Genomic DNA, 13,545 nt, shown 5'->3' with positions numbered 1-13,545 from the left:
TCAACATGCACCAAATAATCAAATCATTTAGTCCAACAAAATTTACACAAATATTTATATTCAAAATTAAGAGGCTAATCAAAACATTCAATAATTTTTTTAAGAAACTTTACGTAAAAGTAGCAAAATTTTAAACATCCTTTTGTGCAAAAAAAAAAAAAAAAAAAAACAACTAAAATCTATTTTGATTTGAGTAGAAAAATAGCATCTGATAATTAATTATAAAATAGCAAAAGTTAATTAATTGTGTTAATTTTAATAATTAGTTTATTAAGTAGAGGCTTTTAATTTAGAAATAAATGCTAAATTTATGATTTTATAATTAATATAAGTTTCATGCTTCTAATAGCATAAATTAGAGCAAAGGGCACAATTCAGAAGCTCCTTTAGTTTTAAACATCTCTCTTTCTAATACATTACAATTTCTTTTCCTAATAGATCATATTAAATTCTAAGGCCATTTTGATCATATACTTTAAATAAACCTCATATTTAGCCCATGCATATTGCTGGTCTATGTTAATTTTTCAAATATTTTTTCAATAATATATTGCCATTTTCACTCTACAATTTGAAAACAAATTGTATTTTCTTACGTAAAAATATTAGTATTTTCTTAGTCTCTTTCGCTTACTTTTTTTTTAAGAATCTTTAAAAGAATAAATGAAATTATAGTAACTAAAATTGGGGTGCACCTTCACTAGGTGGACACCCCATACGGCTGATCTATAAATTTTATGTAGGGACATCAAACACTATATAATAATACATTAAAAAAATATTAAAAAAATATCTTAACGTTTTACTAATACTTCAATAACATTCATTACATTTGTTGCAGTAAAAAAAGACTAATAATATTCACATGATTTTTTGTAATGTAAATATGGGAATTCATCGTAAAAAGATAATATATTTTTTACAAAATATTGTTGAAAAAGTGAAAATTTGGATCACTCATTTTGTTGCATTTTTTAAAAATATTTGTTAGATTGGTTAAGGTTTTATCTTAGATACGTTTTTTTCCTTTTAAAAAAAGCTATTTTCCTTTTAGAAAATCAACACCAAAACCAGTATTTAGTTTAAATGAAGCTAAATTTAATATATATGTTATAATCTAACACTTCAAAATTAATATTAAAATATAAAAACCGAAAATGTGAGGAGGCATGTGCCTCTGGCCCCTTAATAAATTTGCCCCTGACCTCATTGCACTTTCATCACTCCCGGTTCATTAAAGTTAAGGAAGCCAATAAAAAAAGGACTAGAGATAAGGCCATATAAAGTTACACAAAAATGTTGATATATAAAGCAATAGAACTAACGCTATAGTTTGTAAATAGCTTTGATCTACTAGACCAAAAGCCCGATGTAGCTTGGATGTCATCCCAAATCTCAATGTTACTTTTTTCTGTCTCCTTAAATATTTTGTTGTTCCTCTCATTCCAAATAACTCGTAAAGTCACAACAATGGTGTTGAAAATGATAGATCATTTTTTGTTTTTTATATTAGAATTACACGTATCTTTGCAAAGAACGTTACAAAAAATCGTGGTTCAGCACTTTTTTTTTAAAAAAAATTAAAATAGTTTTAAGAAAGGCTTTTAATCATCAAAAGTCAATTTTAATAATGCAAATTTCGTATTTAAAAGTATAAAATTAAACATTGAATTAGTTTAACTTCTATTTCATATATATTTTTTTATATAAAAGTTATTTTAACAATTTTATAATAATTTAAAAACTAAAAGAATTTAGAAGAATTTATATCAAGAATAGTTTATTATGCAATAAGTATAATCGAAAGTTAAGTAAGATACACAAAAAGAAGTACAATCTTAGATAGATGTGCACCTAAATAAATTTCATTCTAATGATAGCTCAATAAATAAAAAGATACCAATAATTACCATATATAATAGATAATTAACAATAAAAAAAAGACAAAATCAAAAAATCTAATTAGAGGGATTAGCCAAAAATGAGCATTAATTAGAAAATAAAATCCTCTATATGCATTGTGTATTAAAAAATTATTGTATTTCAAAAAATATTAGAAAAATATGGAGCTGCTTAGTCTAACTTTCCAATTTTTTAAAAAAAGCTCAACACATATCAAACTATATTTTATAACAAATAAACTGCAATCAGTTTTTGTCATTTAGTATTTTTTATATATAAAATGAAAATGGTTGTGTTTTTTTTATTATTCTTGAAAAAACTTAGTAAAATTTCAATTAAATAGATTAAAATATGGAGAGAAAAAAATATAATTAACCAAACTTAAGCAAAAAAAATGAAAAATTAATTTCCATATATATTACATGCGGAATCATTATATAGAATATACATTTCATATCTTTCCTTTTTAATGCCTTAAATTGAGCTCCCAAAATAAATTTCAATATTACTCTGATCTCCCAAAGTCCCTTTAAATAATTCCCTTAAATTTTCTCATTATTCTCACCATAACAACACCTTATTTCCCTTCTTCTTCTTCACTAAAAAACTCACCATGCCCTTATTCTTCCCTACAACTTCCCTTTTGTTCATCTTCATATTTTCCCATCAATTCCTTCATAGAAGTAATTAACAAATCCTAAAGTTTTATATCCACAAATTTTGTTAATTTGTTCCTTTTTAATACGTTGGAATTTTGTGTTACAGGTGTGTTTGGCGCAGTTGGAGTGAACTATGGGTTGAATAGCGACAATCTTCCAAAACCAAATGAAGTGATAAACTTATACGAACGATGTGGGATAAATATTGTTCGGATATTCGAGCCCAACCATGAGATTCTTCATGCTTTGTGTGGCAAGGAAAATTTAGTGTTGTGGCTAGGTACAAGGAATGAAGACATTGAGGGGTTTGCTACAAATCAAGAAGTGGCTAATGCTTGGGTTAATGCTAATGTGGTTCGTTATTACAAGGATGTCAATATTGCTTATATCACTGTTGGCAATGAAGTTGTCCCTGGCGATGCAGCTTCACCATTTGTTGCTAATGCCATTAAAAATATGATGCAAGCGCTTGATAATGCGGGCGTCCAAAGCGACATTAAGGTAATGAATGCTTTATTGAATTAAATTATGAATTTGGTTTTGTTACATTTTTCATTTGATTGGATATTGTTTTGATTTCTTCGTTACTATTATTTTGACTTTGGAATACACTTAAAAGGGTTAGGATTTCATAAGAGATTAAATAAAAATGATTTTTTGTACTGAGGTATGTTTCAAAGTTTTTATAAATTAATAATAATAATAATAATAATAAAGTAATTTTGAGTGGTAGCAGATTTAATTTGATTAATGAGATTTGGATTTAGATTCATTTTATCCCTTATAAATCACTTGTAATGTGAATAATATTTGAGTTAGGTTTTCTATATATAGTCTAATCTTTATAATTTTAAAATTTTGGATTCGTATTCTATATTTGGACTTGGTGTGAACGCCATTTTTCAAAAGGAATAATGCGTAACTTATATGATCTATTAATTCCAAGTCCAAGTACACAAAAGAATTTAGTTTTTAGTAAATTAAACATTTACAGGTGACAACAGTGGTAGCCATGACAGTATTGGAAGTGTCATCCCCACCTTCGGCCGGGGCATTCTCAGCAATCGCCGCTAGAACAATGAAAGACATCGGAAATGTGTTAGAATCTTCATGTGCACCAATATTGGTGAATGTGTACCCATATTTCGCTTACGCATCAAACCCACAACAAATATCAATGAGTTACGCATTGTTCACATCCACAAGCCCGGTAGTAGTAGATGGAGATTTGCAGTACTTCAATTTGTTGGATGCCATGGTGGATTCATTCTATGCAGCGCTGGAGAAGATTGGCGTTGAGGGAGTGAGAATCGGGATATCAGAGACTGGGTGGCCCACCAAAGGAAACGAGCCATTCACGAGCGTTGAAAATGCACTGACTTATAACAAAAATATTGTGGAACATGTGAGCAGTGGAGTTGGAACCCCCAGAATGCCCAATCTCCAATATGACGTTGTTTTGTTTGAAATGTTCAATGAGGATCTTAAGTCGCCTGGAGTTGAGCAGAATTTTGGCTTCTTTGATCCCAGTATGAATCCAGTTTATTCTTTTTGGAATTGTTGAATAACCCATCTCCCCTCCCTACCAAAATCTTCATTTTCCATTGTATATTACCTACTACCTTCACCTTTAATGGTTACGGTTCTTTTTTAACTTTATAAATGTACTTCCCATTTAACTAATATTTCATCAATGTTGGTCACGTTTTAAAAATATGAGGGATATATTGCTGTTTCATTCCTTGTTTATACTCCATATATGTACCATTATTTACTAAAATACTTACCAAATATGTTTTATTACTATATATATATATATATGTTCATTAAAAAGAATATTCATTTTTTAAAATAATTGAAACTATTTATAAAATATTATAACTATCTTCCATCCTTGTCAGGTCCTTCAAATTATTCAAATTATTTTTAGAAACTAAATTTAAGATCTATTAAAATGATGTTGAGGTCCTTCAAATTCTTTTTAGATTCTAAATTTAAGATCTATTCAAACTATATGAACTCAAATCGAAAAGAATGTGTATTCAAACTATAGGAACTCAAATCGAAAAGAATGTGAACCACAGTGATATTTTATTCTTACTTTTGTTTTTGTGAGCTTATAAATCCTAAATTCTGAGAAAAAAATATATTTTTTCATTTACAAGAGTTGTATTTATACTTAACAAGATAACTACTCAATCTACGGTATCTTGCTTATATTTAGCACATATTTAAACTACTTCAAAACATAAAAAATTCTTTGATCAAATCTTTAACAACTATTTTACTCATTCTCTCACCCGTTTTAATTACTAACTTATTTACTCTAAGAAAAATTATTTTTACAAATAACTTAACAAATTAACCAATTCAAAAAGTGGTGTATCTTATCCATGATGATAATAGTAATAATAAGAGAAAATATTAAGTAACGTAATAAGAGTTGGTTGATGAGTGTTTTAGATTGTAGAGGGGATGAGAGTGTTATGCACAATAATGAAGAGAAAAGAGTAGAATAATTCTTTTATTTGTTTCTGTTCTTTTTCCTCTGTCTCCATTTGGTAACATAATATATATATATATATATATATATATATATATATATATATATGTACATTTCCAATTGATTACCTCACAATCGTTTTCTGTTCAAAACAGAAAATATAAAAGACAAAAAAAACATCCCATAAAACTCATCTAATATTCGTTAATAACAAAGAATACCTAAATATATTTAAAAGAAGAAAAAAAAAGAATCTAATTGTCCAAAAAATGACAAATCAAAATGGCCACATTATCATTAGCTAGTCCGGAGTCATTAACCGACACGTGCCGACATGCGTGAATGTTTGTTAAGTACACTCAAATATTATATAGAATGCCCACCTCCTATTTTACCTTTCTGTTTCCTTAAACGGAATTACCAAATTCCCATATTCAATTCCCTATAAATTTTCTTCATTTTCCCATTGCTTATCACAGAAAAAGAAATACCATCATTCACACCCCATGGACTTCTTCTTTCCTACTTCCTTTCTTCTGTTGCTCTCTCTCTTTTCTCATCAAATCCCTCCTATAAGTACTTCTACATGTTGTAACTTTGTTTTCTTTCTCTATTCCTTTCTTCTTTACCTTCTTTGTTTTGATGTGTTCAACTTTGTGTTCTAGGTGGCTTCGGCACCCTTGGAGTCAACTATGGGTTGAATGGCGATAATCTTCCAACACCGAGTGATGTCATAAACCTATACGGACGATGTGGGATTAATATTCTACGGTTATTTGAGCCCAACCATGGGGTTCTTGATGCTTTGCAAGGTAAGAAAGATTTAGTGTTGTGGCTAGGGACGAGAAATGAAGACATACAGGGGTTTGCTACAAACCAATTAGCCGCAAATGCTTGGGTTAATGCTAATGTGGTTCCTTATTACAAGAATGTCAACATTGCTTATATCACTATTGGCAATGAAGTTGTTCCTGGTGATGCAGCTGCACCTTTTGTTGCCAATGGCATTAAAAATATAATGCAGGCCCTTGTCGACGTCGGCATTAAAAGCGACATTAAGGTGTGACAATCTATTGGGGTTAAATTACAAATTTAGTTTCTATATGATTTTTTTTTTTATTGGTATATTATTTGAAGAATTTTATAATTTTCAACTTTTTCATAAATTAAAAAAAAAGAGAGACAAGTTTTGGTTTCATTTTGTCCCCTAAAAATTTAGAGTTGTAGTTTGTAAATATATATCTAAGTTAGTTTTTCCATACATAGACCATTTTTACTTAAAAGTAACTATATATGTATATGTATAGTCTTTTAACCTTTATTGTCTTAAAATTTTCCATTAGCTTTCTATTTTCAGATTTTTTTGTCAACATGGCTGAGAACGAGGTTATAGGTTTGATTTTAAAAAATAAAAAAAAATAAAATGTTTACTATAGACGTTAATTATTGAAAATTCAATCTTAATGACATACAAGTTAGATCTAAAAGTATAAAATTAAATGTTAAATTAATTTTGAGTGATAAAAAGGGTGTATGATTATAATGATTTTAAAGCTGAGAGAAGTTATTTTAATTTAAAATTTTAAAATTATTCACAAAGAAACATGTATTAATTAATTAAGATCTTAGAAATCAAATAGGTAGAAGTATATAGTATGATTTTGAGTAAATTAAAAATGTGCAGGTGACAACAGTAGTAGCCATGACAGCATTGGGAGTGTCATACCCCCCTTCAGCGGGAGCGTTCACAGGCAGTGCTGCTGGAATAATGAAAGACATCGCAAATGTGTTAGGATCTTCGGGGGCACCAATATTGGTGAATGTGTACCCATATTTTGCCTACGCATCAAACCCACAACAAATCTCACTCAATTACGCACTCTTCACATCCTCTACCCCTGTTGTGGTTGATGGAAATTTACAGTACTTCAATCTGTTCGACGCTATGGTGGATTCATTCTATGCAGCTCTGGAGAAGATTGACGCTGGAGAAATAAGAATTGGGATATCAGAGACTGGGTGGCCCACCAATGGAAACGAACCATTCACGAGCGTTGAGAATGCATTGACTTATAACAAAAACCTTGTGAAACATGTCACAAGTGGAGTTGGAACCCCCAAAAGGCCCAATCTCAAATATGATGTCGTTTTGTTCGAAATGTTCAATGAGGATCTTAAAGCACCTGGAGTTGAGCAAAATTTTGGCTTTTTTTCCCCTAATATGAACCCAGTTTATCCCTTCTGGAATTGTTGAAGTTTGTAACAACACTTTCAGTGTGTTTTTTTATTTTCTTATCCTATTATGAAAATTATTATTTTCACTTTGTTATGTTATGTTGTGCTCCAATTTCTTTTATTTATCTAACCAAGCAAACCCATCAAGCACATACCTGCCAACCACCAACCAAACCAAACAAACAAATAAACAAAAACAAAAATAGACAAACAGAATGAATTCCAACCGAAGAGCATAAGTATTACATATTTTTTTTAACTACTCATGATATGTAACCACCTATAAATATGTATAGTTGCATTCAAACATTCATATCCTTCTTCATCTACAAGAAAAGGAAGAGAGAAAAAGAGAGATTTTGTATACTCCTCTTCATAAATAAGAAATGTTCATTCCCCGTGGACGTAGGCATAATTTTGGCGGAACCATGTAAAAACACTTGAGCATTCTTCCCCCCTTTCCTTCATCTCTACTTTACTGTGAATCACTACTACTCAATTAAATTCACAAAGAATCAAAGCGTCTAGGGTTTGTTTACAAGAGAGAATATCAAAGGAGAAGAAGAAAAGAAAAGGTAAAATGAACCCCTTTTTCCTTTCTTTGCGTAGTTTTCCTCTCTCTAACATGCAGGGTTAATTCCCTCATCTTTCAATATGGCCTTCTTTCCTCCAAGTATTCTTAAAATCCTGCACAATTGAGGCCCAAAGTTAAAAGAAAACAAATCAGGTCCAACAAATTGGTATCAGAGTAAGGTTCTTGATTTCAAGAAATTGAATCTTGGAGAAAATAAGAGAAAGACAGGCCTGAAAATGGCTATAGCAAGAGTAGAAATCAAGAAGTTCGATGGAAAGGGAGACTTTGCCTTATGGAAAGCAAAGATCAAAGCCTTGCTAGGACAGCAAAAGGCTCACAAAGCCCTTTTAGATCCTTTAGAACTTCCAACAATCCTCACAGCAACACAAAAAGAAGAAATAAAATTAATTGCCTATGGAACACTAATACTAAACATAAGCGACAATATAATTAGGCAAGTACTAGAAGAAGAGACAGCTCACAAAGTCTGGAAAAAGTTAGAAAGTCTCTATGCCACCAAAGATCTTCCAAACAAGATATGTCTAAGGGAAAAAATTTTCACATATAAAATGGATTCTTCAAAAACCCTAACAGAAAACTTAGATGAGTTCAAGAAAATAGTTTCTAACTTTAAAAGCCTTGAAGATAAACTCGATGATGAAAATGAGGCATTTGTACTACTAAATTTCCTACCCAAGGCTACAAAGAAGTGAAAAATGCACTAAAATATGGAAGAGAATCAGTCAAAACAAATGTCATAATATCAGCCCTCAAAACTAGAGAATTGGAAATACAGTCATCACATAAAGAAAATCAGAGTGGAGATGGATTGTTTGTCAGAGGTAAATCCCAAAACAACCAAGGTAAAAACAGTAACAAACCTTTTTCTAGTGAAGAAACGAAAGCTAAACAGAAAAAGAAGTGTAAATATTGTAAAAAGAAGGGACACCTAATACAAGAATGTTTCTTTCTTAAGAGAAAGAATCAATAAAAAGAAAAAGACAATAAAGTGAAACAACCAGAAGCTTCCATAGTAGAAAGCTCTTTTACCTACACTGATGCATTAGCATCAACCTTAGACCAAGTCAACCATGTAAGTCCCCTAGGAAAACATGATTTGGTTCTAGACTCTAGATGTACCTACCATATGACACCTTTTAGAAATGGTTCTATACATATAAGGAAATCAGTGGAGAATATGTGTTCATGGGGAATAATAATGCCTGAAGCATTGCTGGAATTGAATCAGTTACCATGAAACTGAAGGACGAGACTGTGAAACTCCTTAGAAATGTAAGACATGTTCCCCACCTTAAAAGAAACTGAATCTTCTTAGGAATGCTAGACTCTCTAGGATGTGAATATAAAGGGAAAGGTGGAGTTTTCCAAGTCTTTATGGGATCTAAAGAAGTCTTGGTTGGGAAAAAGGTAAATGATCTGTTCATAATAAAAGGAGTTGAAATGATAGAGGAGGCAAACAATGTGACATCCCTAAACTTAACAGAGGCCGACCTTTGGCATAAAAGATTGTCTCATATAAGTAAGAAGGGACTTGAGGCCCTATTTAAGCAAGGGATTCTGCCTTAAGAAATATGCAACAAACTGTCCTTTTGTGAACATTGTGTGCTAGGCAAAACAAGGAAACAAAGCTTCACCAAAGCACAACACATAACTAAAGGAATTCTAGACTACATCTATTCAGATCTGTGGGGTCTAGTATCCACTCCAAGACTAAGTGGCTCAAGTTATTTTCTATCCTTTACAAATGATTTTTCAAAAAAAAGTTGGATTTATTTTTTAAAAACGAAGGATCAAGCTTTTGAAAATTTTAAAGAATGGAAACTAATGATAGAAAAATAAACTGATAAAGAGGTTAAATACCTTAGAACTGATAATGGTTTGGAGTTTTGTGGAGAGGAGTTTAATAATGTCTGCAGGAAAAGTGGAATAACAAGACACAAAACTGTGACTACACCTCAACAAAATAAAGTGGCAGAAAGACTAAATAGAACTATAATGGAAAGAGTAAGGTGTCTATTATAATATGTCATTCTATAAGAAAAGTTTTGGGCTAAAGTTGCTGCCTATGTGGTGTTCACATTGAATATGAGTCCTCACACCTCCTTATTATGCATCCTTCGGGAGCATTAAACTGATATGTGTTTCTGCAAAACACTAGATTGATATGTACGTCCCTCGGGGCATTAGACTGATTATGTGTATCCTACGGGATCACAAGACTGTGACTGATAATGTGTATCCTACGGGATCACAGACTGTGACTGTGCATGGTACCCCAATAGGAAGTCAACAAATTATTTTTCCTCTAACGGGACCAGTAATACTCACCCATTTTATGTTTAATTTTTTCAAGCAAATGTAACAAGGGAGGCAGATCGGCGAGGGGCACGAAGGAAGCGTGATTGCCGTAGGGGATATTTTAATTTGCTTCCGCTTAATGTTTTGTTTTAGTACTTGAGACTGTTTAGAAAATTTTGTGGTTTAACTGAATTCATGAACGAGTGATTTGAAGCTTTTCTTTAAAAGTTTTGGTTATTTTAAACAGGACCCAAATAAAAAATTGTTTTCTTTGAGACTTTGAATTTATTTGAATTTGAGATTTTTGTGTAAACTCAGGTCTTTGTTTGTAATTAACGACTTCGACTTACTTAGAAAAGTTGGGTCGTTACAAGTCTTGAACAGTATGTAAAGACATACAAGGATCAATGTTCAAGATCAGTTTAAATGATCTATAGCATGGGGATAAGGTTGGATACTTTATCATGGTACATTATTGATACGATTCACTTTGTATTTGATATAAATGCAATGATTCAACGTGTTCGTGTAGTTGACATGCGAGTGAGGGTATCTTATGCAATGAGTTTGCATAAGATCGGACCGCAAAATAGTAACCACTAGATGTAACTCCGTTAACTAGTTAGGATTTTATTTCACTAGGATGACCTAGGTAACTTAGTCTTAATCCTGAGTGCGTTATGAACTCCTGTTCGTGAGGGATTGTCCTTTGATTTGTACGAGTGAGAGTGACTAGATCGTCGACTCAATAAGCTTATCATTTTGGGGACAAGACCATGTGGGGAGCTAGAAACATAATTACATAAGATGAAATTCACTCATTCACTACTTTATGGTAAGTAGATGAGTGTTCTCTTAAATGGTATCTTCAGTTTTTGAATAAAGGGCTCTACTCTCTCTATGGTATGAGGGGTTTCTATTTATTGGTAGGATCATAAATAGGTTGTTCATTAGAGGAGTGCTGATATTTAAGGATTAGAGGTAACCTAGGGGTAAAATGGTAAATTGACCTAACTAATGTTACAAACACTCATGAAAGACTAACTTATTGTTATTGGTCTATATCCGTGGACATAGAAATATATCTACAGTGAGAAGAGTTCAGCTATGAGTCTTTAGTGGAGTGTACTCACAGTTAACGAATATTAATTAATGTAATTAATGAATTTAGCCAATTAATCTCAGATTATTGTAGCTTCTGATATGTAGGTCTATTAGGTCCTCTTCGTAGCTTGTAAAGGGTAATGAGATTTATTTATATTTGTTATAATTTGAAAGGTTCAAAATTACTTTAGGAATTAGTTTAATGTATAGTGATACATTATAATATAAAGTTTACGATAAAACATTTGAATAAGTTCAAATATTAATTTAACGTGAACTGGATTCATATAAAGTTTAATGTATAGTGATACATTATAATATAAAGTTTACGATAAAACATTTGAATAAATTCAAATATTAGTTTAATCCATTTTTGCATGGACTCTTGGATAAGTGTAAATGCTAAACATTTCATATATATACTTCAAAGTGAATTATAATGATCATGCCTAGACTTGTGTACAATTGTTACTAATTTTGTTGAAAAAAATCTTAAAAGAAATAGCAAAATCACTTATTGCTTTTTATTATAATTCATAAGTAAAACACAAAACTATTCAATTTCTCTATTAAACAAACCAATGCCATAGATAGATTATTGGATAGAAAGCAAAAGGTTAATCAAATCTTATTAACACCCAACCTATTTGAGAGTTTTGAAGCTCTCCACTCCATTTTTTTTTAACTAATTTGTTTCCATTTCTTTTCTTTTTTTCACTAAACTACGTGTAAAAGCAATATGTTTTTTCTCTCTTTCATTATCTAAAAAAAATCTAACTAAAAAATAAATAATTAAATTTTAGAAACGGAAACAAATATCAAAGATTTTAGAGATTGTAATATACCAATATTTAAAAGGAAACATGGACAATCTTTAATATACTTATCAAATTCATACATGGGTGTCATAAAAATGATCATATGTGGTATATTTTATATATAAAAAAAAATTAGAAAATAGAGACGATTAAGATAAAAACAAAGTATAGTACAAATAAAAATAGTTACTTTTACGTGTGCTATTATATTTTTCTCACACAAAATTCTATATTTATTACCCACTCTCCTTGTATATGTAGGATGTAGTAAAAGGTTAAAGTACTATTTACAAAATATAACAAAAATCTAAACCACATAAAATGATGGATAAATCTCATGACTTCCTATTTTAATTACACTTTTGTTGAGATAAATTGATATAATGATATATTTTGAGATAAAAGTGATAAATAGATCAAAATATATCAATATAAAATCGAAAGATCTATTATAAATTAAATAAAAAAAAAGATGAGAAAGATGGTTAAATAAAAAAAATATATGTTTTTAAAAAGTGGCTAAATCAAATATTTTGGAAAAGTGATTAAAATAGATAAAATATAATGTAAAACATCAATTCAAATATCAAAAGAATAGACCGTACAATGGCTGAATGAACCAACTTGGGGAGATCTTCATTTGGGCCCGGGGAACAAATTGGGCCCTTGCATATATTTCTCACAATAGAAACGACTTTTAATAACCATAGTCTCTATTCAATTATACACCCAATATCAAACAAAACTTTTAACTTAAAATTTGTTGAACATCAAATGCCTATGCATTATGGGTTTGAGCTGAATTTGAGACCCATTTAACATTTGGGTCAAATTAAAATATTTTTGGGTACTTTTAACTCCGATAAAATCGAATTAATCTTTTGATGAAAACACGTGACATTATCGATATTGTTTTCAAAATCAATTTAAGATATATGTCAATAATTTTCAATTGGTCACAAATTCAATTATTTGTAATTTTTTCATTAATTTAGTAAATGACGTGACAATATGTAATTGATCCAAAATTTCTCACTCAACAATTACTTTTAAATTTAAAATAAAATTAGTATTTAAGTGTACCTTGAACAAATGTAGTATTTAAATATTTGTCTTTTAAGATCGCTACGCTATCATTTGATTTTTATATCATTTGAATTGTTTCTCATCTATGAAGCAATGTATGATATGAATCCAATAGAATACGATGATACGTTAATTTCTAAAAAACTAATATTACGTAAAAATAGCTTTTTTTTTTCTTAGAAAAAGCTAGAATACATGCTAAATGTAATTCACTATACCCAAAAGAAAAAAAGTCAAATTAATGACAATTATATGAAATACAATACAAACACCAAAGTGCAATAAAAAAAAAATTGAAATATTAACATAAAAGAGAGAAATTGTACCTCAACCAACAAAAAAGAA

At 30.2% G+C, this 13,545-nt stretch overlaps 2 protein-coding genes across 2 annotated transcripts; both read left to right on the top strand.

Moving 5' to 3' along the window:
* The first annotated feature begins 2,515 nt into the window (after positions 1-2,515).
* On the top strand, positions 2,516-4,125 carry LOC101213111 (glucan endo-1,3-beta-glucosidase). Its single transcript, XM_031884579.1, has 3 exons — positions 2,516-2,585; positions 2,668-3,062; positions 3,556-4,125. The coding sequence occupies exons 1-3, from the start codon at positions 2,516-2,518 to the stop codon at positions 4,123-4,125; spliced, it is 1,035 nt and encodes a 344-aa protein (XP_031740439.1).
* A 1,273-nt stretch (positions 4,126-5,398) lies between these two features.
* Positions 5,399-7,318, top strand: LOC116403434 (glucan endo-1,3-beta-glucosidase-like). The gene is made up of 3 exons (XM_031884578.1): positions 5,399-5,408; positions 5,730-6,124; positions 6,749-7,318. The coding sequence occupies exons 1-3, from the start codon at positions 5,399-5,401 to the stop codon at positions 7,316-7,318; spliced, it is 975 nt and encodes a 324-aa protein (XP_031740438.1).
* Positions 7,319-13,545: the final 6,227 nt, after the last annotated feature.

The sequence above is a fragment of the Cucumis sativus genome, chromosome 4 (assembly GCF_000004075.3).
Source record: "Cucumis sativus cultivar 9930 chromosome 4, Cucumber_9930_V3, whole genome shotgun sequence".
NCBI lineage: Eukaryota > Viridiplantae > Streptophyta > Magnoliopsida > Cucurbitales > Cucurbitaceae > Cucumis > Cucumis sativus.
Note: the sequence above shows the minus strand (reverse complement) of the source record. Positions and strands in the feature narration are given on the sequence as shown.